This window comes from Dendrobates tinctorius, unplaced genomic scaffold (genome assembly GCF_039654945.1).
Source record: "Dendrobates tinctorius isolate UK_male_01 unplaced genomic scaffold, ASM3965494v1 ptg000250l, whole genome shotgun sequence".
NCBI classification, from domain to species: domain Eukaryota; kingdom Metazoa; phylum Chordata; class Amphibia; order Anura; family Dendrobatidae; genus Dendrobates; species Dendrobates tinctorius.
This window is the reverse complement of record NW_027361917.1, coordinates 2,690,045-2,715,650: the sequence shown is the minus strand read 5'-3', so window position 1 is coordinate 2,715,650 and position 25,606 is coordinate 2,690,045. Positions and strand designations below refer to the sequence as shown.

The 25,606-nt window shown below is 45.2% G+C and overlaps 1 protein-coding gene across 6 annotated transcripts in view; it reads left to right on the top strand.

The window, feature by feature from the left end:
* KIZ (kizuna centrosomal protein) overlaps positions 1-25,606 on the top strand; it is a 205,321-nt gene that overhangs the window by 2,153 nt on the left and 177,562 nt on the right. For 4 of the 6 annotated variants that reach the window (XM_073557411.1, XM_073557407.1, XM_073557406.1 and 1 more), the window contains exons 2-3: positions 20,186-20,248; positions 21,460-21,622. In XM_073557411.1, coding sequence (XP_073413512.1) covers positions 20,186-20,248; positions 21,460-21,622 — 226 coding nt within the window. Of the gene's footprint in view, positions 1-20,185; positions 20,249-21,106; positions 21,320-21,459; positions 21,623-25,606 lie in introns of all 6 variants that reach the window. The other 2 variants (XM_073557408.1, XM_073557410.1) reach the window with 2 other exon arrangements.

The following is a 25,606-nucleotide window of genomic DNA, read 5'->3' as shown; positions in this document are numbered from 1 at the left end:
TATGCTGTAACATCTGGCCGCTGCGGGTTGAACGCTGTGGATGTACACAGCATCCAACCCGCAGCATTTACTGACCGTGGAAGCATACTCTAAAATGCTGCTTAACCCCTTAACACCCCCTACCCTTCCCAAACCTGTTTTCACCTTCATGACCAGGCCAATTTTTACAATTCTGACCACTGTCACTTTGAGGTCATGACTCTGGAATGCTTCAGCGGATTCCACTGATTCTGAGATTGTTTTTTTTTTTCATGACATATTGTACTTTAGGATAGTGGTAAAATTTCTTCGCTATGTCTTGTGTTTATTTGTGAAAAAAATAGAAATTTGGCAAAAATTATGCACAATTTGCAATTTTCAAACTTTTAACTTTTCTGCCCTTAAATCAGAGAGTTATGTCCTGCAAAATAGTTAATAAATAACATTTCCCACATGTCTACTTTACATCACCACAAGTTTTGAAACTTTTTTTTTGTTAGGAAGTTAGAAGGGTTAAAAGTTGACCAGCAATTTCTAATTTTCACAACAAAATTTACAAGGCCATTTTTTTAGGGTCCACATCACATTTGAAGTGACTTTGATGGGCCTATAAGACAAAAAATACTCAAAGGTGACTCCATTCTAGAAACTGCACCCCTCAAGGTGCTCAAAACCACATTCAAGAAGTCTATTAACCCTTCAGGTAATTGACTGGAATTTTTGGAATGCTTTTTTGGGTTAAATGAATCTGTCACCCCATTTTTCGAGTATCAGCTGCTGGCACCGCCATCAGGGGCTTATCTTCAACATTCTGTAATACTGTAGATAAGCCCCCGATGTAACCTAAAAGATATGAAAAATGAGTTATATTATACTCACCCAGGGGCGGTCCAGGTCCGATTTTGGTCTGATGGGTGTCGTGGTCCGGTCCGGAGCCTCCCATCTTCTAACGGTGACGTCCTCTTCTTTGCTTCCCGTCGTGGCTCCTGCGCAGGCGCACTGCTCTGCCCTGTTGAGGGCAGAGCAGAACACTGCAGTGCGCAGGCGCCAGGCTTCTCCCGGCATCTGCTCACTACAGTACTCTGCTCTGCCCTACCGCAACACCCATCGGACCAAGACTGGACCGCCCCTGGGTGAGTATAATATAACTAATTTTTCTTATCTTTCAGGTTACATCGGGGGCTTATCTACAGCATTATAGAATGCTGTAGATAAGCCCCTGATGGCGGTGTCGGCATCTGATACTCGAAAAATGGGGTGACAGATTCCCTTTAAAGTGCCGGGTGACCTGAGAGAGCCGGATGTCAGCTGATTCTGTGCGCAGGCGATCGCCATGATGTACAATTAGTGCATTGGTTGGCAATTCCTTCCCGATCAAGGCGTACATGTACTGCAAATATCGGCAATGGGTTAAAATTTACATTAAAAAAAGCAACTTGAACATAGCCTAACAGATAATCTGGGATTTTACACCTTAACATTGTTGTGTGAACCCAACCTTACCAGGTTAGCATAACCTTTTTTAAATATTTTATTGTTATCCGGATAAGACCCTATTGCGCCTTTCTCTGCTCCCTAGTATTCTTTTCTGTTCAACCCACACTGGCCAGATCAGGGCTGTGGAGTCGGTAAGCCAAACCTGCGACTCCGACTCCTCAATTTCCCTTACACCAACTCCGACTCCGACTCCACGACTCCGACTCCCACACATATTGCTTATATTTAAGTGAAAAATTTATTGTAGTACAATGTGAACCTCAGACATTTAATCATTTTTATGATCCAATAATCAAGATGTTTAGATAGAACAGAATATATATTGGTGTACTACCCGGTTTTCATTCTTTTTGGTACAGATACGATATGGATAGACAGATATGGATAGATAGAGCAGATTTCTAATCTGTTTTTGCTATTGAAAACATTATCTATGAGCTCAAAAACCTTTCAGGTGATGCAGTTTTTTAAAAAGATGATCAACTTTTGCAGCTGAAAAACGTATCCTCAAAAAACACAGGAAAAACGCTGTGTGTGAATGTAGCCTTAGATCAGGAATATAACAGCCATTTATAGGACATTTCATAACTTTCCCAAACTCCTATGAAAAAATATTCAGCACATCCTGCATTGAACTACTGTGCCCAATTTATTATATATTTTAGGAGTCGGAGTCGGTCCATTTTATACCGACTCCAACTCCACCAAAATGAGCTCCGACTCCGACTCCACGACTCCGACTCCGACTCCACAGCCCTGGGCCAGATGACCAACCTCCAGTGGTGAATGACATTCTGTTCTCCAAGCTTAAGATACTAGCCACTGATTGCAGTGGAGGTCTGTTCTTGAGAATAAAGGGGATTTTTATTCAAAAGTAAAATTGCCAAGATGTTTGTTTTTTACAACCTCTTTGCAATTATAACCCTTTATCATGATGAGCATGCATGGGATGTCAAATTAAATACACAGAGGGCCAAAATTAAAAGCCTTGACAGTCGCGGGCCAACCTTGATTTTTGTGAAGGAGAAACTTCCTCAATTGTAGACATTTTTTTAACAAATAAAACGATTAACTTTTGGAATTATAGTGGAATAATATAATGTTATGTAAGAACAGTAAAAAAGCAGATGGCCCAATGGCCGGATGTAAATATGTAAAGGATACATAAGCACAGTATTCCTCCACACGCACAGCATGATGACCCTACTTTACACCCCCTAAATTTCCCCAACAAAGAATGATCACGGTGTGATTATCCAAAGGTAATCCCCACACAGCCCTCCATACAGTATAATGTGCACAAAATGTCCTCCATACAGTACAATGGCTCCACATAGTCCTCCATACAGTGTAATGGGCCTCACATAGTGCGCCATAGAGTGTAATGGGCCCTACTTAGTCCTGCATAAAGTGTACTGGGCTCCACATAGTGCCCTGCATTACCTTCCATACAGTATTATGGCCCTACATAGTGCTTGATACAGTATTATGGCCCCACATGATGCTCCATTCTGCATAATGGCCCTACATAGTGCTCCATACTGTATAATGGTCCCATATAAGGCTTCAAACTGTAAAATAGCCCCATGTAATGCTCCATACAGTACAGTGGCCCCACATAGTGCTCCATACTGTACAATGGCCCCACATAGTGCTCCATACTGTATAATGGCCCCACATAGTGCTCCATACTGTATAATGGCCCCACATAGTGCTCCATACTGTATAATGGCCCCACATAGTGCTCCATACTGTATAATGGCCCCACATAGTGCTCCATACTGTATAATGGCCCCACATAGTGCTCCATACTGTATAATGGGCCCACATGATGATCCATACTGTATAATGGCCCCACATGATGATCCATACTGTATAATGGCCCCACATGATGATCCATACTGTATAATGGGCCCACATGATGATCCATACTGTATAATGGCCCAATATACTGCTCCATACTGTATAATGGTCACACATGATCTATACTGTATAATGGCCCCACATGATGCTCTATACTGTATATTGGCCCCACATGATGCTCTATGCTGTATAATGGCCCCATATGCTGCGCCATACTCTATAATGGTTACACATGATGATCCATACTATATAATGGGCCCATATGCTGCTTCATACCGTATAATGGGCCCACATGATGCTGTATAATGGCCCCATATGCTGATCCATACTCTATAATGGTCACACATGATGCTCCATACTGTATAATGGCCCCATATGCTGATCCATACTCTATAATGGTCACACATGATGCTCCATACTGTATAATGGCCCCACATGATGCTCCATACTGTATAATGACCCTATATACTGCTCCATACACTATAATGGCCCCACATGATGCTCCATACCGTATAATGGGCCCACATGATTCTCCATGCTGTATAATTGCCCCATATGCTGCTCCATACACTATAATGGTTACACATGATGCTCCATACTGTATAATGGCCCCACGTGATGCTCCATACTGTATAATGACCCTATATACTGCTTCATACACTATAATGGCCCCACATGATGCTCCATACCGTATAATGGGCCCATATGATTCTCTATGCTATATAATTGCCCAATATGCTGCTCCATACTCTATAATCATTACACATGATGCTCCATCTACTATATAATGGTCTTATTCTGTCTGTAACCGAAATCCTGCGTCGCTGATTGGTCACGGCCTAGATGGTGGCGGCCGCGACCAATCAGCGACATGCGCAGCTGTTTGTAACTGTAAGCTGCGCCTGCCGCTGATTGGTCACTGCCTAGATGGTGGCCGGCCGCGACCAATCAGCGACAGGCGGGATTTCCGTTACAAACAGAGAGACACACAGAATTAGACAATTATATAGTAGATACACGTCTGTATGAGGAGAAATATATATACACGTCTGTATGAGGAGAAATATATATATACACGTCTGTATGAGGAGAAATATATATATATATATACACACGTCTGTATGAGGAGAAATATGTGTGTGTGTATGTGTATATATATATATATATATATATATATATATATATATATATATATTTTTCTGTCTGTCTCTCTGTTTGTAACGGAATTCGAACGGCGCTAGCCGCTAATCTCCCGATGTTTGCCGCGGGTCATCTCCTGCCGCACGGATTTGCCGCAATCAGCGATATTGGCGCGGAATCTTCATAAATAAACTACATACATATTCTAGAATAACCGATGCGTTAGAATCGGGCCAACATCTAGTACTGTATAATGGCCCCATATACTGCTCCATACTCTATAATGGTCACACATGATGATCCATACTGTATAATGGCCCCATATGCTGCTCCATACTCTATAATGGCCACACATGATGCTCGATACCGTATAATGGTCCCACATGATGCTTCATGCTGTATAATGGCCCCACCTTAAAAAAAACAAACAAAAAAAAACCTCTGCACATTCCAACGCTACGGGAAGAATCTACACGTATTGACGTGAGGTTTTAAAACTCGCACGAAGGTCAGTTTACACTGAGTAAAAAAAGAAGCAGCGTGGGAAGGAGATATAAATCCCATCCACTTTGCTGGAACAATGCGTCTCTGCATTTTTGACGCAGCAAATATACGCGGGTTAAAAACTCCCAGAAAACTCCTCGCAGGCACACGGCCTTAGCGCTCATACAGACGTCCTTGGATCTTCGTCCGATCACGAACCGCAGTGCGTGGACTGGCTATGGATCTCCTGTCCTGAGCATGACGGCTTTATATATTTGTATGAGACTATCGTGCTCGGGTTGGGAGAGCTGTGACCAGTCCATGATCGGACTGAGACCCACGGACGTCCGCATGAGCCCTAAGGCTTCAGTATAGGATTCCATTGTCCTGGCCATGCCTACCACATCTCTATGTAATACGTAGAGACTAAGGAAGAAAAGCTAATACTAAGTGATGGACCAACTGCACCCGTAATGTATCAACGGTCAAGGTTGTCATCTAATATGTCCTGTCCGCTTGTCTCCTATGCTACATATAAACAAAGAATACTGCCTGGAAGCTATTCTGCTTTATTATTTATTCAATGAAGCTCAATATTTTGTGCGTTATTTTTTTATTTTCTTTAATATATGAAACTTCTTTAAGTTAGAAGTGATTTTGGGTGTGTCGGGGAGTGATTGACGGAGTGAAATCAAGTTATAATACTAGTCTTTTATGTGCTACAGAGGCTTTTGAACCTTCCACAGACACCAAGTCCTGGTTGCGGCTGCACCTCTGCCTCCCCCCATGCCATAACCATGCAACCCAAAACCACTTATGTATGGCAAAGTGCCGAACAACTCATACAAAGAGCAGCCGGATGCATGGAGGGGGCAGCAGAGAGCATCCACGGATAGAAGCAGATGCACCAGACTGCATATACATGTATAAAGGAATATGCTCCCTATCCTTATATGTGCTTCCCCCCATCGTTGTGGTATATGCCCCCATCCTTGTATATGCTTCCCCCCCATCGCTGTGGTATATGCCCTCCATCCTTGTATATGCTCCCCTCCATCCTTGTGGTATATGCGTCTCCACGCCATGTATTTGCCCTATCCTTGTATATACTCTCCCATTCTTGTGTATGTCCCACCACTTCATGTATATGTCCTCCAATCCTTGTATATCCTCGCCCCACCATCCTTGTATATGCCCCCCCATCCTTGTATATGCTCCCCATTCCATTTTTTGCCCCATCCATGTATATGCTCCTCCATTTTTCTATATGTCCCGCCAATCTATACATATTCTCTCCAATCCATGTAGACAGGGCTGTGTAGTTATATGCTCTCCACATCCTGGGGGCGCCGCTGTTGTTCAACAACTAAAAAAATAAACACTCCTACTCACCTTACTTCCTCTCCCCCGCTGTGTCGTTTCTGAAGCCAGCAGCTGATTTCAGCATCTAAAGGCCCCGTCACAGCGAGATCGCTAGCGAGATAGCTGATTTTATGATGCGCTAGCGAGATGGCTGATTTTGTGACGCATCAGCAATCTCGCCAGCGACATCACTGTGTGTGACACACATCAGCGACCGGCCCCCCTGCCGGGTATCACTAATCATGCAGGATCGTCCTGGGCCATTTTTTGATCGTTAGTCTCCCACTGGCCAGCACGCATCGCTGCGTGTGGCAGCGGGAGAGCAACGATCAACGACGCTGCACGCTGGTATCTAAGGTAAACAGCGGGTTTCTAAGAGCCGCGCAGCTCTTAGAAACCCGCTGTTTACCTTAGATACCAGCATGCACGCTGGTCCTGATTGCTGGAGGGGCTGTCTATGTGACAGCTCACCAACGATCAGCCTAACGATGTCCCAGCGATCCAATCCATGTCGGATCGTTGGTGGGATCGCTGGGACATCTGTCAGGAACACAGCACTGAACTTGCTCACTGAGCCAGCGCGCGTGTCCTGAGTAAAGCGAATTGTGCTCAAAGATACCTGTGGAGCGGGCAGCAGCCGAGTAGATGCGTACTTCAGAACAGCAGGACCTGAAGCACGTAACTGCTAGGGGCGTGGCCTAAACTCCAGAGAGCTAGGAGCTGCAAGAGAACTCCTAGCAGGGTAACTGCGAGACAAAGTTACCACGGGGCATAGACAGGGAGGATAGTCAGGACGTAGCCAATGAGTCATACACAGAGATAGCTGCAAGGTACAAGAGGGGCGAGCAGAGAGTAGTCAGATCACAGGCAATGAGTCATACACAGAGAGGGTAGCGCAGTACAGAATCAACAGGCAAACTCACAATGGGAAACAGAACCATATAAACAAGCTAGGAGCTGCAAGAGAACTCCTAGCAGGGTAACTGCGAGACAAAGTTACCACGGGGCATAGACAGGGAGGATAGTCAGGACGTAGCCAATGAGTCATACACAGAGATAGCTGCAAGGTACAAGAGGGGCGAGCAGAGAGTAGTCAGATCACAGGCAATGAGTCATACACAGAGAGGGTAGCGCAGTACAGAATCAACAGGCAAACTCACAATGGGAAACAGAACCATATAAACAAGCTATAACAACGAACAGGCACACAGAGGTCAGCACACTTGGCCAAAGGCAAAAGTATAACTGGCAGGGATTGGAGCTTCCCAGAAGTTTAAGAAGCTCTCCCAGAACCAAAAAGAGGCCACAATAATTAACCCCAGGTGTGCAGGTCAAAACCTGCACTCAGCTCCAGACATTAACCCCTGACGTGCAGCTCAAAAACCTGCACTGGGATCATGACAGTACCCCCCTCTCAACGGTGGGCCTCTGGACCCCCAGGCTTCCCTGGGTATTTGGCATTGAAAGTCCGAACCAGGCGATCTACATGTACAGAGCGAGCAGGGACCCATGAGCGCTCCTCTGGTCCATATCCCTTCCAGTGGACCAGGTACTGCAAGGAGCGGCGCACCCGCCGAGAGTCCACAATATGTCCAACCTCATACTCCAATTGACCCTCCACCAGCACTGGAGGAACAGGCTCGGAGTCCTCTTTGACAGACCCTACGGATTTCAACAGAGATTTATGGAACACACTGGATATTTTTAAGGAGGCAGGGAGACACAACCTATATACCACTGGGTTGACTATCTCCATAATCACGTACGGGCCAATGAACTTTGGTCCCAACTTAGCTGATGGTACCTTTAAGTTGATGTTACGTGTGGAAAGCCAAACCTTCTCTCCCACCTGAAACATGTCTCCCGAGGCTCTCTTTTTGTCAGCAAAATATTTGTACCTCCCCTGGGCCCGAGAGCTATTACGCTGGACTTCAGCCCAGAGGTTTTTTAACCGTTGAACGGACCCCTCTACCCCTGGACAACCGGAATCCACCCGTGAAAACTCCCCAAAATGCGTATTAAACCCATAGTTAATCAGGAATGGGGACATGTTGGTGGACTGACTCACCCGGTTGTTAAAAACTAATTCCGCCAACGGTAACGCATCACACCAATTCTCCTGTCTGGCGGAGATCAGACACCTGAGAATTTGTTCCAGGGATTGATTGGTGCGTTCTGTCTGACCATTACTCTCCGGGTGATATGCCGACGAGAAGGAGAGTGAGATGCCCAATTTCATACAGAACGCCCTCCAAAATTTGGCCACAAACTGCACACCTCTGTCAGACACAACATTCAGGGGTACCCCATGCAGTCGGACCACATGCTGCACAAACAACCTTGACAATGTTTCTGCTGAGGGTAAAGCTGCCAAGGGAATGAAATGGGCCTGTTTAGAAAACCTATCCACCACCACCCAGATCACGGTATTGCCCCTGGAAGGTGGAAGGCCGGTAATAAAATCCATGGAAAGATTGAGTCCATGGCCTATCGGGAACCGGTAAAGGTATGAGTTCCCCAGCCGGCCGGTTATGAGAGCTTTTGGAACAGGCACACACGCCACAAGCAGAAACAAATTTCTTGACATCGGACCTTAGTGAAGGCCACCAAAAACCCCTGGCTACTGCCTCTCTAGTGGCCGTGATACCTGGATGAGCACTCAGCCTAGACTCATGAAACTCCTGCAGAAGTCTAGGCCGCAATGAATCTGGAACAAACAGTTTATCCCCTGGCCTGGTTGCCGGAGCTAGGGCCTGAGCCCTTAGAATTTCTTGTTCCAACTCAGTTGAGACCCCCGCCACTACCACCCCTGGGGTAAGAATGGAGGACGGCGGCTCAGAGGAGACACTGGGTCAAAACTTCTGGACAGGGCATCCACTTTAACATTTTTGGACCCCGGTCGAAAAGTAATGGAGAATTGAAATAGTGAAAAAAAAAAAAGTGACCAACGGGCTTGTTTAGGAGTAAGCCTCTTAGCAGATTCAAGGTATGCCAAATTTTTGTGATCCGTGACAACCGTGATAGGGTGAGCCGCCCCTTCCAAAAAGTGCCTCCATTCCTCAAACGCCAGCTTGACCGCAAGAAGTTCTCTATTGCCTACATCATAGTTTTTCTCGGCTGAAGAGAACTTCTTGGAGAAGAAGGCACAGGGTTTGAGATTGGTAAGTGTGGCCGGACCCTGGGACAGCACAGCCCCCACCCCCACTTCAGAAGCATCCACCTCCACAATGAATGGTTTGGACGGGTCTGGTTGTACCAACACCGGGGCAAACATGAAACATTTCTTAATAGCTGAGAAGGACTCCTTAGCGAGTACAGACCAATTTTTTACATCAGCGCCCCTCTCGGTAAGATCCGTGACTGGTTTAACCACTTGTGAGAAACCTTTAATGAATCTTCGATAATAGTTCGCAAATCCTAAGAAGCGCTGGAGCCCATTGAGATCTCGAGGCTGAACCCAGTCAGCGATCGCCAGCACCTTCTTAGGATACATACGAATCCCCTCACAGGACACAATCAACCCCAAAAAAGACAGTTCCTGTACAAAAAACGAACGTTTTTCCAATTTATCGAACAATTGGTTCTCCCTTAGTCTCTGAAGAACTGTCTGTAAATGTTGCTAGTGAGATTGGCTGTTCGGGGAATACACCAAAATGTCATCCAAATAAATAATAACAAAACGGCCTATCAGGTCAGAAAACACATTGATGAAATTCTTGAAAATAGCCCGTGCATTAGTTAACCCAAACGGCATTACCAGGTTCTCAAAGAGTCCTTCCGATGTGAGGAACGCAGTTTTCCACTCGTCCCCTTCCCGAACCCTTATCAGATTGTAGGCCCCCCGGAGATCTAACTTGGAGAACCATTGGGCCCCAGCTAACTGGTTACATAAGTCTGGGATGAGGGGAAGCGGGTAAGTGTTCCTAACCGTTATCTTGTTCAGTTCCCGAAAGTCGAGGCACAGCCGCAAACCACCATCTTTCTTCTTCACAAAGAATCCTGCTGCCACAGGTGACACAGAAGGCCTGATATGCCCTTTGCGGAGACTCTCAGCTATGTACTCCTTCATGGCTTGGCGCTCAGGCCCAGACAAATTGAACAATCGAGCCTTAGGTAACTTGGCTCCGGGTACTAAATCAATGGCACAATCGTAGGGTCTATGTGGTGGCAGCGCCTCAGCCTCACTTTCGGAAAAAACATCTTCGAAATCCTTCAGGTACTCCGGAATACCTTCCAGACCGACAGACGACACAGATACAGATTTAACAGCGTTAACAAGATGTCCCAGGTTACCACATTTATCCTTGCATCCCCATTGAGTGATCTCCCCTGTAACCCAATCAATGGTAGGATTATGGCATTGAAGCCAAGGCATCCCCAGTACCAGTCCTGCAGGCAAGTTATCTAGCACAAGACAACTTAGTTTTTCCACATGAGTGGAACCCACTTTTAGAGAAAAAAAGTTCAGACCTGCAACAAATACCGTCCTGGGTAAGAGGGGACGAGTCAATTGCCACAAGTTTAACAGGATCCTGAAGCCTGACTGTCCCTATCTTATTAAGTGTCACAATTTTGGTAACAATCGGGTTCACAGCAGAACCACAGTCAACAAAAGCAGTAGTCTGAACCAGACCATTACCAAGTTCCAGTTCCACCTGCAGCACCATTTTTGCATGTGAGGAAAATTGTACCTGAAGGTCTGGGTAGCCTCCTCGACTACTACCCAGACCTAATCGTTTCCCGCCATCTTGGAGGATGACGGACAGGAGGGGCAGTCCTTCTTTCAGTGTTCAGATTCCCCACAATAGAAGCACAACTGCTTCTCCCTGCGGCGTCTTCTTTCCTTTTCCTCAAAGGTGACAGCGCTCACCTCCATAGCCACAGGAAGAGTCCGGGTCTCATCTCCACTGAAGAATAATGGTGTTTCCAGTTGTATAACACCTCTAGCCTGCAGTCTGCGATCCATGCGAACCGCTTGGGTCATGGCATCCTCCAGGGAGTCAGGCGGAGGATGGAGTGCCAAGGCATCCTTCAGAAATCTCGGCTGCCCAACGTCTGAATTCAGTACAGAACCACTCGGCTGAGTGCTCCCCCTGACAGACACTCATCACCTTGTCCTCAGCTAAACGCACTCTATCAGGCTCATCATAAATAAGCCCTAAGGCTTCAAAAAACGCATCCACAGACATTCTCTCAGGGGCAGAAGAGGAAAGCGAAAATGCCCAGGCTTGTGGGGACCCCCTAAGCAGGGACATAACCACCCCCACCCTCTGTTTCTCATCCCCAGAGGAGCGGGGTCTCAAAGAGAAAGAGCTTACAGCCCTCCTTAAATGCTCTGAATTCATCTTTGTTACCGGAAAACGTATCTGGCAATTTAACCGGGGATTCGGCTGGGACTAAAATGACATCTCTATTCCCCACCTGCTGAAAGCCTGTGGAAAGCACCCCCTGAACTGAGTCCTCAACCTGCCGTTGGGACTAGGCCAGAGCTTGGTGTTCCAAACTAAGCTTCTTCAGTGACTGAGTCAAGCATTTCACCTGCTCAGATAAAGCACACATTGCGTCCATGCTGCAGAAGTGAGGAGAGAAAAAAAAATTGCAGGCCAGTTATAATGTCAGGAACACTGCACTGAACTTGCTCACTGAGCCAGTGCTCGTGTCTTGAGTAAAGCGTACTGTGCTCAAAGATACCAGTGGAGCGGGCAGCAGCCGAGTAGATGCGTACTTCAGAACAGCAGGACCTGAAGCATGTGACTGCTAGGGGCGTGGCCTAAACTCCAGCGAGCTAGGAGCTGGAAGAGAACTCCTAGCAGGGTAACTGCGAGACAAAGTTACCAAGGGGCATAGACAGGGAGGATAGTCAGAATGTAGCCAATGAGTCATACACAGAGATAGCTGCAAGGTACAAGAGGGGCGAGCAGAGAGTATTCAGATCACAGGCAATGAGTCATACACAGAGAGAGTAGCGTAGTACAGAATCAACAGGGAAACTCACAACGGGAAACAGAACCGGGTCAGAACCATATAAACAAGCTATAACAACGAACAGGCACACAGAGGTCAGCACACTCGGCCAAAAGCAAAGTATAACTGGCAGGAATTGGAGCTTCCCTGGGGTTTAAGAAGCTCTCCCAGAACCAAAAAGAGGCCAAAATAATTAGCCCCAGGTGTGCAGGTCAAAACCTGCACTGAGCTCCAGACATTAACCCCTGACGTGCAGCTCAAAAACCTGCACTGGGACAACATCGTTATGTGTAACGGGGCCTTTAGTGACGGGCGCGCATGACGTGTACGCTGACGTCAGCTGCTTGCCTCTCATTCAGTAAACACCGTAAAAAAACGAAAAAAAACTATGCTTTTTCATCATACTGCCTAACACAAAGTTGAATAAAACGCAATCAACAAGGCAAATCTAAACAAAGAGGGTATCGCTAGAAACATAGGATTGTCCCGCAAAAACAGAGCTGTATGGCAGCTTATCAGTGGAAAAATAAAAAATCTATAGCTCGCAGAATACAGCTATGCAAAAATAATTATTTTCTGTATAAAATAGCTTTTATTGTGTAAAAGCGCAAAAAAAGCAACAAAATGATATATACAGTGTGTGTGTGTGTGTATATGTGTGTGTGTGTATGTATATATATATATATATTATATACACATACAGTTGTGGCCAAAAGTATTGACACCCCTGCAATTCTGTCAGATAATACTCAGTTTCTTCCTGAAAATGATTGCAAACACAAATTCTTTGGTATTGTTATCTTCATTTAATTTGTCTTAAATGAAAAAACACAAAAGAGAATGAAGCAAAAAGCAAAACATTGATCATTTCACACAAAACTCCAAAAATGGGCCAGACAAAAGTATTGGCACCCTCAGCCTAATACTTGGTAGCACAACCTTTAGCCAAAATAACTGCGACCAACCGCTTCCGGTAACCATCAATGAGTTTCTTACAATGCTCTGCTGGAATTTTAGACCATTCTTCTTTGGCAAACTGCTCCAGGTCCCTGATATTTGAAGGGTGCCTTCTCCAAACTGCCATTTTTAGATCTCTCCACAGGTGTTCTATGGGATTCAGGTCTGGACTCATTGCTGGCCACCTTAGAAGTCTCCAGTGCTTTCTCTCAAACCATTTTCTAGTGTTTTTTGAAGTGTGTTTTGGGTCATTGTCCTTCCAAAACGTTTTAGGCTTTTTCAGGTAAGTTTTGGCAAAGTCCAGCCTGGCTTTTTTGTGTCTCGGGGTAAGAAGTGGGGTCTTCCTTGGTCTCCTACCATACAGTCCCTTTTCATTCAGATGCCGACGGATAGTACGGGTTGACACTGTTGTACCCTCGGACTGCAGGGCAGCTTGAACTTGTTTGGATGTTAGTCGAGGTTCTTTATCCAACATCCGCACAATCTTGCGTTGAAATCTCTTGTCAATTTTTCTTTTCCGTCCACAATTAGGGAGGTTAGTCACAGTGCCATGGGCTTTAAACTTCTTGATGACACTGCGCATGGTAGACACAGGAACATTCAGGTCTTTGGAGATGGACTTGTAGCCTTGAGATTGCTCATGCTTCCTCACAATTTGGTTTCTCAAGTCCTCAGATAGTTCTTTGGTCTCCTTTCTTTTCTCCATGCTCAATGTGGTACACACAAGGACACAGGACAGAGGTTGAGTCAACTTTAATCCATGTCAACTGGCTGCAAGTGTGATTTAGTTATTGACAACACCTGTTAGGTGCCACAGGTAAGTTACAGGTGCTGTTAATTACACAAATTAGAGAAGCATCATAGTACCTGATATATTTATTTGTATATAGTACTACATAATATACATGTAACGGCATAGTGGTTGATGTGTAAAAAGTAGTTATTACACAGTAAATACTTATTTATCTGATCCCACCATATCGTTTGGCACATGTTTTGAAAGGATTTGAGATCTGTATACAATGTCATCATATGTGTACACATGTGTCTTTAATTAATTAGTCCGGTCCTGTATCTTCTAGTCATTTTTTTGACCCATGGATTTAGTCACATGATTTATAGATATACCCTTGCAATTTGTGATAGATGTATTACGTAATTTTTGTATAATTATTGCTAAATTATTAAAATATTTTTTTAGATACACTGTCTTCTTTTTGAAGTTATTGGCAACATATACTCGTTGTTTCTCCTTGCTTGTAGTGTTATTTTTGAGTCGCCTAACCGCATGCGTATTTGAGATTTATTGCTGGCATTTTCATTTGCAATAGTCTTTTAGTGTCTGACTGCAGCCAAATATAAAACTATATAAATCTGCTATCGCTGTAATCATACCGACCTGAAGCATAAAGTCATCTAATCACTTAGAGGGCACAAGGAATGGTGTAAAAAATAACATCAATTCTTCACCTGCTGTTTTGTTCACTCTGCCTCCCATAGATCGCAGTAAGGCTCGGCTCATATTTACCCCGTGCGTGTGTGTTGCTGTGCTGTTCTGGCACCTCAGGGTCTCTGCCAATGTGACATGGCACCCTCAAACCATTGCATTAAAATCTGACCTCCAATATGACCCTTCTTCCGTTTTGAACTTTGCTCTGTGCTTCAAAAGTAGTCTTTGACCACATATGACGTATCGTGTACAGAGGAGAAATTGCACTTTCATTCCTTGTGAAAATGAAAAAAATTGGCTCTATAACAACATTTTTGTGGGAAAAATGTTTGGTTTTCATAGTTCAACGCTGTGAAATTCTGTGAAGTACCTGTAGATTCAAGGTGCTCACCACATGTCTAGATAAATTCCTTGAGGTGTATAGTTTCCAAAATGGGGTCATTTTTGGGGAGTTTCCACGGTTTAGGCACTCAAAGGACTCTCCAAATGAAACTTGAAATCCAATCTCGATTCCAGCAAATTTTGTGTTCAAAAAGTTAAATGCTGCTCCTTCCCTTCCGAGTCCTGCCATGCGCCCAATCAGTAGCTTTCCCCCACATATGGGTTATTCGCATACTTAGGAGAAATTGCACAACAAATTTTGTAGTCAATTTTTTACTGTTACCCTTGTGAAAATAAAAAGTTTTTAGAATGGTGTCACTTTTGGGTATTTTCTGCCATATAGGCCCCCCAAAGTCACTTCAAAAAAATGTGATGTGGTGCCTAAAAAGAATGGTTTTGTAAATTTTATTTGAAAAGTGACAGCTTACTGATGAACTTTTAAACCTTCTAACCAGGGCTGTGGAGTCGGTAAGCCAAGCCACTGTCTCCAACTCCTCAATTTCCCCGACTTCCAACTCGAACTCTGACTCCACAGCAAAAATAAAACAAAAATGCAAGTTAAATCAGCCCCCTTTTACTTCATTAAAATAATTAAAATATACACATTTCATATTGCTTCTTTCGTAAAAGTCAAACTGTCAAAACATGAAATAAATGAATCCGATTTGTTTACAGTCTGGCGTAAAAAAATGAAAATGCTAGAATTAGTCTTTTGGCCACTGCAGCATTGCAATAAAAGGCTATCAAAACATTGTATCCACCCCAAAATGGTATATAAAAGAGAAAAAAGTGAAAAAGCAGCACATAAAACTATCATCAGGTGCAAGCCTTCCAGGTATGTACCAAACCTCACAAATAGTCCTTCAAAAATGAAAGCAGCACACCATAGTAAAGGGCAATTAAACTGCACTTGAATTGACATCTGTTGATGTTTCGGTCCCAAGGATATGGACCTTTTTCAAGCAGAGAAATGGTATCCGTCAGCCCAGGGCACAAGCATAAGCCCCCACACAGCCCCAGATCCTGAAAGTTGAAAACGTTACGGGTCTCAGAAAAACATGACTAAAGGTATTTTTGTTTTTCCTCACAAATTTTCGATTTTTTCTTTTTCCACCTCGTAAGTAAAAAAAAAACCAAACTATACATGTTTGGTATCTGCGTATTCATACTGACTTGTAGAATCATGTTGCTAGGTCAGTTTTACCATATAGTGAACATAAAGTGAACTTTTTTACTTATTTATTTTCATTATGGTATATACACACATTGTTTTTTCCTTTGGTTTTGCTTGCTTTTATGGCCAGTGTAAACATGCTTTTACATCATGCATGTCATTCAAGTCTACTCCAGTTCAGTTTTTTTGGTTCCAAATAGGGTGTGGCCTTATTTCTACTGAGCTGTGTAGTTCACTTATAGTGTTAGGCATCAGGTTTCTGCGTCTGCTCTGCAGGAATCTAGAGCCTCACATTCTGCGGTCTCCTGCTGTCTTTCTACTGCAGAGGAGATTACTTTGCAGCAGACCGCTCCAGAGACTAAGTCCCTCTGTGCTCCTACTGGGCATGCTCACGAGACGATCTCCCATTGGAAATCGGGAGTCATGTGCCCAGGTCCTGTTCCAGATCTCATTGGTCCATCTCGGAGATCTGGAAGGTCCCGCACGGCTATAAAAAGCGCGCATGGCCGTTCCGCCATGCACTAGTATAGATTATACTTGCTATGTGTGAATGGTGACGGATGTATGATTCTGGTGACTGACTCATTTGAAACCCCTTCCCTCTGATATTACGCATGTGGTTAGGGATTTAGTTTAGTAGTCAGCGCCAGTCAGTGGCAAGCCTTAAGCCACTGTACTCTCCGCACCTCTACGCTAGCGTCCGACATTGCGCTTGCCTTCCAGCCTTGTCGTCGAGCGGCAGTGTCCTACGCCGTGCTGCAGTTGCAGCCCCTCTTGGCGCTCGCAGTAGCGACACCGCACACACGGTAGGTGTAGAAGGACGCAGCTCCTCTGTCTTAGGGCCTGCTCCTGTCACCAGATACCGTGTGTGCATTTTACTGAACCCTGTGACACAGGTTCAGTGTTCTTTGTGTTTTTGTGTTGCGGCGTCTCTGTGTGTGAACAGAGCCCGCTCTACGCACTACGGGTGAAGTTGAACCCGTGCGCATTATACCGCCATATTGCGCCTGCCATCACTCAGCAGTGGTTGTAACACCTACTACACGGTGGACCCCGAGCGGCGAACGCACTTTATTATTTTTATTTTGTGCGTTCCGCCGTTCCTAACCTTATACTAGTGCCATGGTCTGGCTAGTGATGGCAGATCAGCAGCATCTCCTTCAGTGCATTCGCCAGCTAGAGGGCCGGTTGGCTACTCTTGAGAGTGTCATCACAGCGGCGAAGTCTTTGGAGGCTGCTGTACAGGCGATCGCAGAGGCGGCTTCTCGTATGTCCACGTCCTCCCACGCGCCGACAGTTACCCGCCTCCCGTTGCCCGATAAATTTTCTGGCGATGGCGCCTCCTTTAGGGGTTTCATCAGCCAGTGCTCTATCCAGCTGGAGTTACTGGCTGCGCGATTTCCTACGGAGCGGGCCAAGGTTGGGTTTATTGTTTCCCTTCTGTCGGGCAAGGCGTTGGAGTGGGCTACGCCACTATGGGAGCGTGGTGACCCAGAGGTTCGGATCGCTGCTCAGTTTCTAACAGCTATTAAGCAGGTCTTCCTGGGACCACGGGTCACGCACGACACCTCTCTTCAGCTACTCGTTTTGACTCGGGGATCCCTCTCGGTTAGTCAGTATGCCGTTCGTTTCCGGACACTGGCTTCCGAGCTGGAGTGGTCTGATAATGCCTTCATCCCTGTGTTTTGGAGAGGTTTGGCGGAGCATGTTAAGGATGCTCTCTCTACCAGAGAGGTTATTGCAAGTTTGGAAGAGCTGATTGCCATTTCTACCCGCATTGATCTCCGTTTTTTGGAGCGCGGTCTGGAGCGTACTCAATCCAAACGGAAGGTTACCTCGGCTCCCAACTTTTTTGAGCCTCTGGAACCACCCGAGCCAGAGACTCCACTCCCAGAGCCCATGGAGGTGTCTCACGCCGTTCTCGAGGCGCGTCCGGCGCAAAACTCCATTTGCGGTTACCATTGTCAAAGTGCTGTTTCTCAGGACAGCAGTGTCCCGCAATGGCCAAACTCTGTGCCGCCGGGCAAGACCTTTGTCCCTCCCCACCTTCAGCTGAAGGTCCTCGCGTGGGCACACGCGTCCAGGACGGGTGGTCACTGTGGCTACATGCAGACCACAAAACTGGCGGGGTCGTATTGGTGGCCGCACAGGGCTCGGGACATAAAGAAATATATTCAGGCATGCGCCTCGTGTGCTCGGGTAAGCCTCCTTAAACAGAGAGTGGAGACGTCCGCTGACACACCGCGGCGTTCCATTTCAACTTATGCTCCGGGCGGTTTTGCCGCGCGCGTTATCTCCCAAGTGTCCCTTCTTAAACCTGGCGATCTTGCCGCCTCTGATACCTTCCACGTGTCCCGATTTTTCGTGTCACCTACCGGGACATCAGAATTGCCTTCGGACAAGTCTGAGGCCTATGCCTCTGATGGGCACAGGGTGGTGGATTGAAAGGCTCAGAGAGGAGGGGGCCCTAGGAGGGGGGGTAATGTTAGGCATCAGGTTTCTGCGTCTGCTCTGCAGGAATCTAGAGCCTCACATTCTGCGGTCTTCTGCTGTCTTTCTACTGCAGAGGAGATTACTTTGCAGCAGACCGCTCCAGAGACTAAGTCCGTCTGTGCTCCTACTGGACATGCTCACGAGATGATCTCCCATTGGAGATCGGGAATCATGTGCCCAGGTCCTGTTCCAGATCTCATTGGTCCATCTCGGAGATCTGGAAGGTCCCGCACGGCTATAAAAAGCGCGCATGGCCGTTCCGCCATGCGCTAGTATAGATTATACTTGCTATGTGTGAATGGTGACGGATGTATGATTCTGGTGACTGACTCATTTGAAACCCCTTCCCTCTGATATTACGCATGTGGTTAGGGATTTAGTTTAGTAGTCAGCGCCAGTCAGTGGCAAGCCTTAAGCCACTGTACTCTCCTCACCTCTACGCTAGCGTCCGACATTGCGCTTGCCTTCCAGCCTTGTCGTCGAGCGGCAGTGTCCTACGCCGCGCTGCAGTTGCAGCCCCTCTTGGTGCTCGCAGTAGCGACGCTGCACACACGATAGGTGTAGAAGGACGCAGCTCCTCTGTCTTAGGGCCTGCTCCTGTCACCAGATACTGTGTGTGCATTTTACTGAAACCTGAGACACAGGTTCAGTGTTCTTTGTGTTTTTGTGTTGCGGCGTCTCTGTGTGTGAACAGAGCCCGCTCTGCGCACTATGGGTGAAGTTGAACCCGTGCGCATTATACCGCCATATTGCGCCTGCCATCACTCAGCAGTGGTTGTAACAGCTACTGCACGGTGGACCCCGAGCAGCGACCGCACTTTATTATTATTTTTATTTTTATAGTCCCTCTGAAGCTGGGTGTCCGTTTGGGACCCTGAGACTCTGCCACTATTCACACTAGGTAGGTTTTAACCGTTAGTGTAGTTACTGTCTCAAATGGGTACACCTTGCCGTGGTGGGACAGCTTTATACTTTTTTGATCAAAATAGTGTTTACCAAGTACCCCATGTTATTTAATGCACTTGATTTTTTACTTATTTATTTTCATTAGGGTATATACACACATTGTTTTTTCCTTTGGTTTTGCTTGCATATAGTGAACATAGCTAAAAAACATTCTTGGATTTTTTTTCCCAATTTCCAGTACACTTTATGGCAGAATGAATGGTGTCATTCAAAAGTACAACTCGTCCTGCAAAACAAGCCATCATACGGCTATATGGCTGGAAAAGTTAAAAGAAAAGTTATAGCTCTTGGAAGGAGGGGAGGAAAAAACAGAAACTGGCCATGGCATGAAGGGTTTAAAATATCATTTACTCTTTTAAGGGAAGGGGACATTAAAGTAATTGTTATATGATAACGTTCTGAGACACAGTTTATTCCAAGGCTTAATCAGACAAAGGGTTAATTCTGTATTGTGATTTTTTTTTCGTATTTTGCAGTGAAATAAAAAGACTGGAACTGGAAAAAAAGATGTCTGAATATACCTTATCCAATACATACATGTAAGTATGCTTCACATGTATCCTCTAATCCCATAGAGCAATACTGGTATGTCATAAAAGTGAACCTGTCACCAGGTTTGGCTGATACGAGTTACGGCCGCTGCCTTTCAGGGCTTATATACAGCATTCTATAATACTATAGCTAAGCCCCCGATCCGACCTGCAAGAGAAGAAAAATGTTTTATTATACTCACCGGGGGCGGTCCAGTCCGATGGGTGTCGCAGGCCCGGGTCTGACTCCTCCCATCTTCTTGTGATGCCGTCCTCCTGCTTGCTTCATGGCGCCCCGACATCACGCTCCTGTGCAGGTGTACTTATCTGCCTTGTTGAGGGCAGAGCAAAGTACTGCAGTGCGCATGCGCTGGGCCGCTCTGACCTTTCCCGGCGCCTGCACACTGCAGTCCTTGGCTCTGCCCTCAGCAGTTTCCTCCACCCTCTATGCACTCAGTAGCACTTTATCTTTATGTCTGTATGTGCACAGATACTGGCTGGTGACCACTTGTGTAGCCTTACATGAATATTCTCATTTATCATAAAGATGGCTGGGCCAAGCACTTTCTATCTTGTGTCATCCCTACTTCCTTATATGTTATACGTTTGTGAGCAGGCCTTCTTTTAATATTGTGTTACTCTCTGTTACTTCTCCAACCCTCCCCCCCCCCCATAAAGTGATAAAACTAAATCCCCAAAAATATGTACCAAAGAATAGTGTCATTGACTGATACTTCTTTATAGGGGTTATATGGAACCTTGTGATCTATTTTTTTCTTTTCCCTACTCTTGCTGGTGATTTTCCTGGTTCTGGTGACGTTACTTTGATAGAGCAGCATCTTCTCATCTGCTCTGTTCTGTCTACAGGCTGTCACTGCGGATACATGCTGATAGAGCAGCGGGGAGCAGTCTGTCAAAATTTGGGGATCTGGCTGGCAAACAGCATGATGTCGGCAGTGATGCCCCGTCGACAGAGTAGCCTGGAAGAGGAAGAGCTGCTCTGTTGACATGAGGTCAAATTAAGATGGAGAATTGCCGCCTGAGCCCGGAGAGATCTCTGCAATGCAGAACAGAGAGGAGGTTAGCATCTACCTTCCGGCAAGTTCTTAGCCCCTTAGTCAAAAAAATAACACCTTTAAACACAACAATAAGCCAGCGTGCAGCTCCATCCATCCTAAATAGCTCCAAGGCAACCGGTCATGTATCTCCTGTGTTTCAAGGTGTCGTCGGCAGTGTGTAAAGTTAAAGAATTCCTTAAGAGAAATTTGTGAGAAAGAGAAGAAGGCTCGGCTCCGCAATGAAACCTTCCTGCAGGACTTGAGAAGCATTGAAGCTCGCTTCCGTATTCTCGTATCAAATTCAAGGGCATCGCAACCGGCAAAGGTAAAATATATGGACCGATCTACTTTTCTTACATCAGACCTGATTTGCTACAGTCATTCCCGGGCGGAATCCACCAGAAAAAGAAGCCGTGTGCACATACTTTTTGAACATTGTTTGAAGCTGCATAAATGCAGTCAGGTTTCTTCAAATTTCCATTTGAATCAATATGCAAATGAGGTTAAAGTGCTTTCGGCGCATGAAAGCTCTTCCAGAACCTATGTAACTCTGGGTCTATTCCCCACCATCGCCACCTTCTGCTTGACTGACTCCTCTTTTGCCATGCAACTTCAAGCAAAGGATCTGTTGATCAAGTAGAAGAAAGGCGGGGAATACAGCTGGAGTGGCAAAGTCATGGAAAGAGCTTCCATGCGCCGAAAGCACTTTAGCATCATTTGTATATTGATTCAACTGGCAATTTTTTGGCAACAGAGGACCAGACTGAGTAGTTAAAGGTACGGTTGGACTTGTCTTTGCAAGAGCTACATGTGCATATAAGCAGTTTGGGTGTGTGGGGGGGGGGTGTAAAATCCTGCTGACAGATTCCCTATGTTGCATGCCACAGTTCTGTAGTCAGTCGGATTAATTCTGTTCAATTACGATTATGTACAAATTTACATATATAAAATTTGTTTTTACAATCAAATGTGGGCTGTTCATCAAGCTTCTACATTGTAGGAATAGTAATAAATTTTATTTCTATAGCGCCGACATATTCCGCAGCACTTTACATTTCAGAGGGGATTTGTACAGACAATAGACATTACAGCATAACAATAATTACATAGATTATAACAAATACCAAGAGGAATGAGGGCCCTGCTCGCAAGCTTACAGTTTAAGAGGAAAGAGGTAGACACGAAAGGTGGGTGGCAACAGTTGCCCTGATTGTATGGACCAGCCATAATGTTAAGTGTGTAACAGTACAGACACAGAGGGTTAATGGATGCATGAAGCATGTGGGAACATGATGCGGGGAACCTGGTTATGGTAACACTTTTGGCTGTGCCACACAGGGATAGATTAGGTTAATGTGTTGAGGCGATAGGCCAGTCTGAATAAATGCGTTTTCAGGGCACGCTTAAAATTGTGGAGATTGGGGACTAATCGTATTGACCTGGGAAGTGCATTACAAAGAATTGGCACAGCAAGTGTAAAGTCTTGGAGACGGGAGTGGGAGGTTCTGATTATTGAGGATGCTAACCTCAGGTCATCAGCAGAACGGAGGGCGCAGGTATGGTGGTATACTGAAACAAGGGAGGAGATGTAGGGTGGTGCTAAGCCATGGAGGGCTTTGTGGGTGAGGGTAATAAGTTTGTACTGGATTCTGGAGTGGATGGGTAGCCAGTGTAATGACTGGCACAAGGTAGAGGCATCGGTGTAAAGATTGGTGAGGAATATGATCCTGGCTGCAGCATTCAAGACAGATTGGAGGGGGAGAGTTTGGTAAGAGGGAGACCGATTAGAAGAGAGTTACAATAGTCGAGACGAGAATGAATAAGAGAAACAGTAAGAGTTTTTGCAGAGTCAAAAGTAAGAAAAGGTCGAATTCTAGAAATGTTTTTGAGGTGCAAATGACAAGAGCGAGCCAGTGATCGAATGTGGGGGGCAAAGGAAAGCTTGGAATCAAGTATGACCCCAAGACAGCGGGCATGTTGCTGGGGAGTAATAGTGGAACCACACACAGAAATGGCAATGTTCGGGTATAGGTACATTAGTAGAGGGAGGAAACACAAGGAGTTCAGTCTTTGACAGGTTCAGTTTCAGATATAGTGAGGACATGATGTTAGACACAGCGTTTAGACAATCGCCAGTGTTTTCTAGAAAGGCTGGCGTGATGTCAGGAGAAGAAGCGTATAATTGGGTGTCATCAGCATAGAGATGGTACTGGAAACCAAATCTACTGATTGTTTGACCAATAGGGGCAGTGTACAAGGAGAAGAGGAGGGGGCCTAGAACTGATCCTTGAGGAACCCCAACAGTAAGGGGAAGGTGAGAGGAGGAGGAACCGGCAAAAGATACAGTAAAGGACCGGTCAGAGAGATAGGAGGAGAACCAGGAGAGAACGGTGTTCTTGAGGCCAATGAAGTGGAGCATAGTGAGGAGGAGCTGATGATCCACAGTGTCGAATGCTGCAGAGAGATCCAAGAGAATTAGCATGGAATAATGACCATTTGATTTAGCTGTTAGTAGATCATTAGACTTTAGTGAGGGCAGTTTCAGTAGAGTGTAAAGAGCGGAAGTATGCAAATAAAGTCCGTGGAGCCTCATTTAAGAGTCTCAAGCACAGGACTAACCAGATCTTCCTCCAGGGAGGGACCCAGCCAAGGGTCCACACTGATGAGGGGCAACACCCCGAAACAGCTGTCTGTGGATGAATACTTGGCCTTGGTATTTCCCTTGGTATATCTGTAAACTCGTAAAGAGCTGGATATTGACTTAAAGGGCCACTTAATATGGTGGGAATGGTGGTTATCCGAAAAGAGCCACCCCTTGGCTGGGTCCTTCCCTGGAGGAAGATCTGGCTAGTCCCGTGTTTGAGACTGATTGAGGCTCCACGGACTTTATTTGCATATTCGTATTTCCCAGGGAGCAATGCATCTAGGATTTCACTGTGATTGAGCGCCTTTGCCGGCTACCGCAGTGTTTTCTTTAACTGGTCTCCCTGAGGTCAGTGATTGTTTCGTGATGTTGGTCTACTAGGCATTGCTCCCACCTAGCCAGAATTCTACTCCACACTGATGAGGGGCAACTCCCTGAAACAGCTGTCTGTGGATGGATACCTGGCCTTGGTATTTCCCTTGTCATATCTGTAAACTTGTAAAGAGCTGGATATTGACTTAAAGGGCCACTTAATATGGTGGTAATGGTGGTTATCCGAAAGGAGCCATCCCTTGGCTGGGTCCTTCCCTGGAGGAAGATCTGGCTAGTCCCGTGTTTGAGACTCTTAAATGAGGCTCCACGGACTTTATTTGCATATTTATATTTCCACTTTGTAACAATTTGAGGATTCCTGATATTAACAAGTATTACACCGGTCAAATAGTATAATGAATTGCTAATTATGATACATCATAACAATAATTGACTGGCGTAAACTCGCAATAAGATAAGGGATACGCACTCAGCTCTGTAAAACTCTGAATTTCTGTGGCACAAGCAATAAATGCTCCATTTACATAGGCAATGACTAGGTAACAATGGCAGCCTCGTCCACACAAGAATTTTTTTTTTTTTTTTAAACCTTTTGATTGTAAATGGTTTTAAAAGTTGTTCCATATTAAAAAAACAATAAAGGGGTTGTATGAGATTAGTCTCCATCTTATGTCTCCTCTTCATTACACATTTAGCTAGTATGCCAGGAGAGCTCCTAGCATAAATGCTGAACTTGTTATGTCTTTAACCTCTGAGAGGCTGATATACATGATGATATATTGCAGGAAATGAAGTATGGAATAACATAATAGATTATACTATTTCATAAAAAACGAATCTGAACTGAGAAAGTAAGTTAATGTGTATGCACAATGTAAGTGCATATTAACACATGACCATTAACCAGAGAAACCAAAAAGCAAAAAACACAAATATCCTGAACAAAAAAGTAAAAAATAAACTGCAAATAATGTATAAAGGTAATAACAATAATAAGGGTATTTAGTAAACATAATTTTGATCAAAATAATGTACAAGCCATCCCGCCACGTCACGGCAACCCTTGTGGGACAGTCCCTACTCTAGTATTTAAAACCTTTTCACTTGCCAAGTGACGTGAATGTGAACAGGGATCGAGAGGCTGAACCACTTGTAAAAGCTTTGGCCAGACAGGATGGTTTTCCCAGCTCAGAAAGAGGGCGGATTCGTTTTTTATTCATTTCATTGTGCATTCAGTACATATATGGGTGTGACCGCCCTCTTTCTGAGCTGGGAAAACCATCCTGTCTGGCCAAAGGATTTATTTTGATCCTTGTTCACATTCACATCACT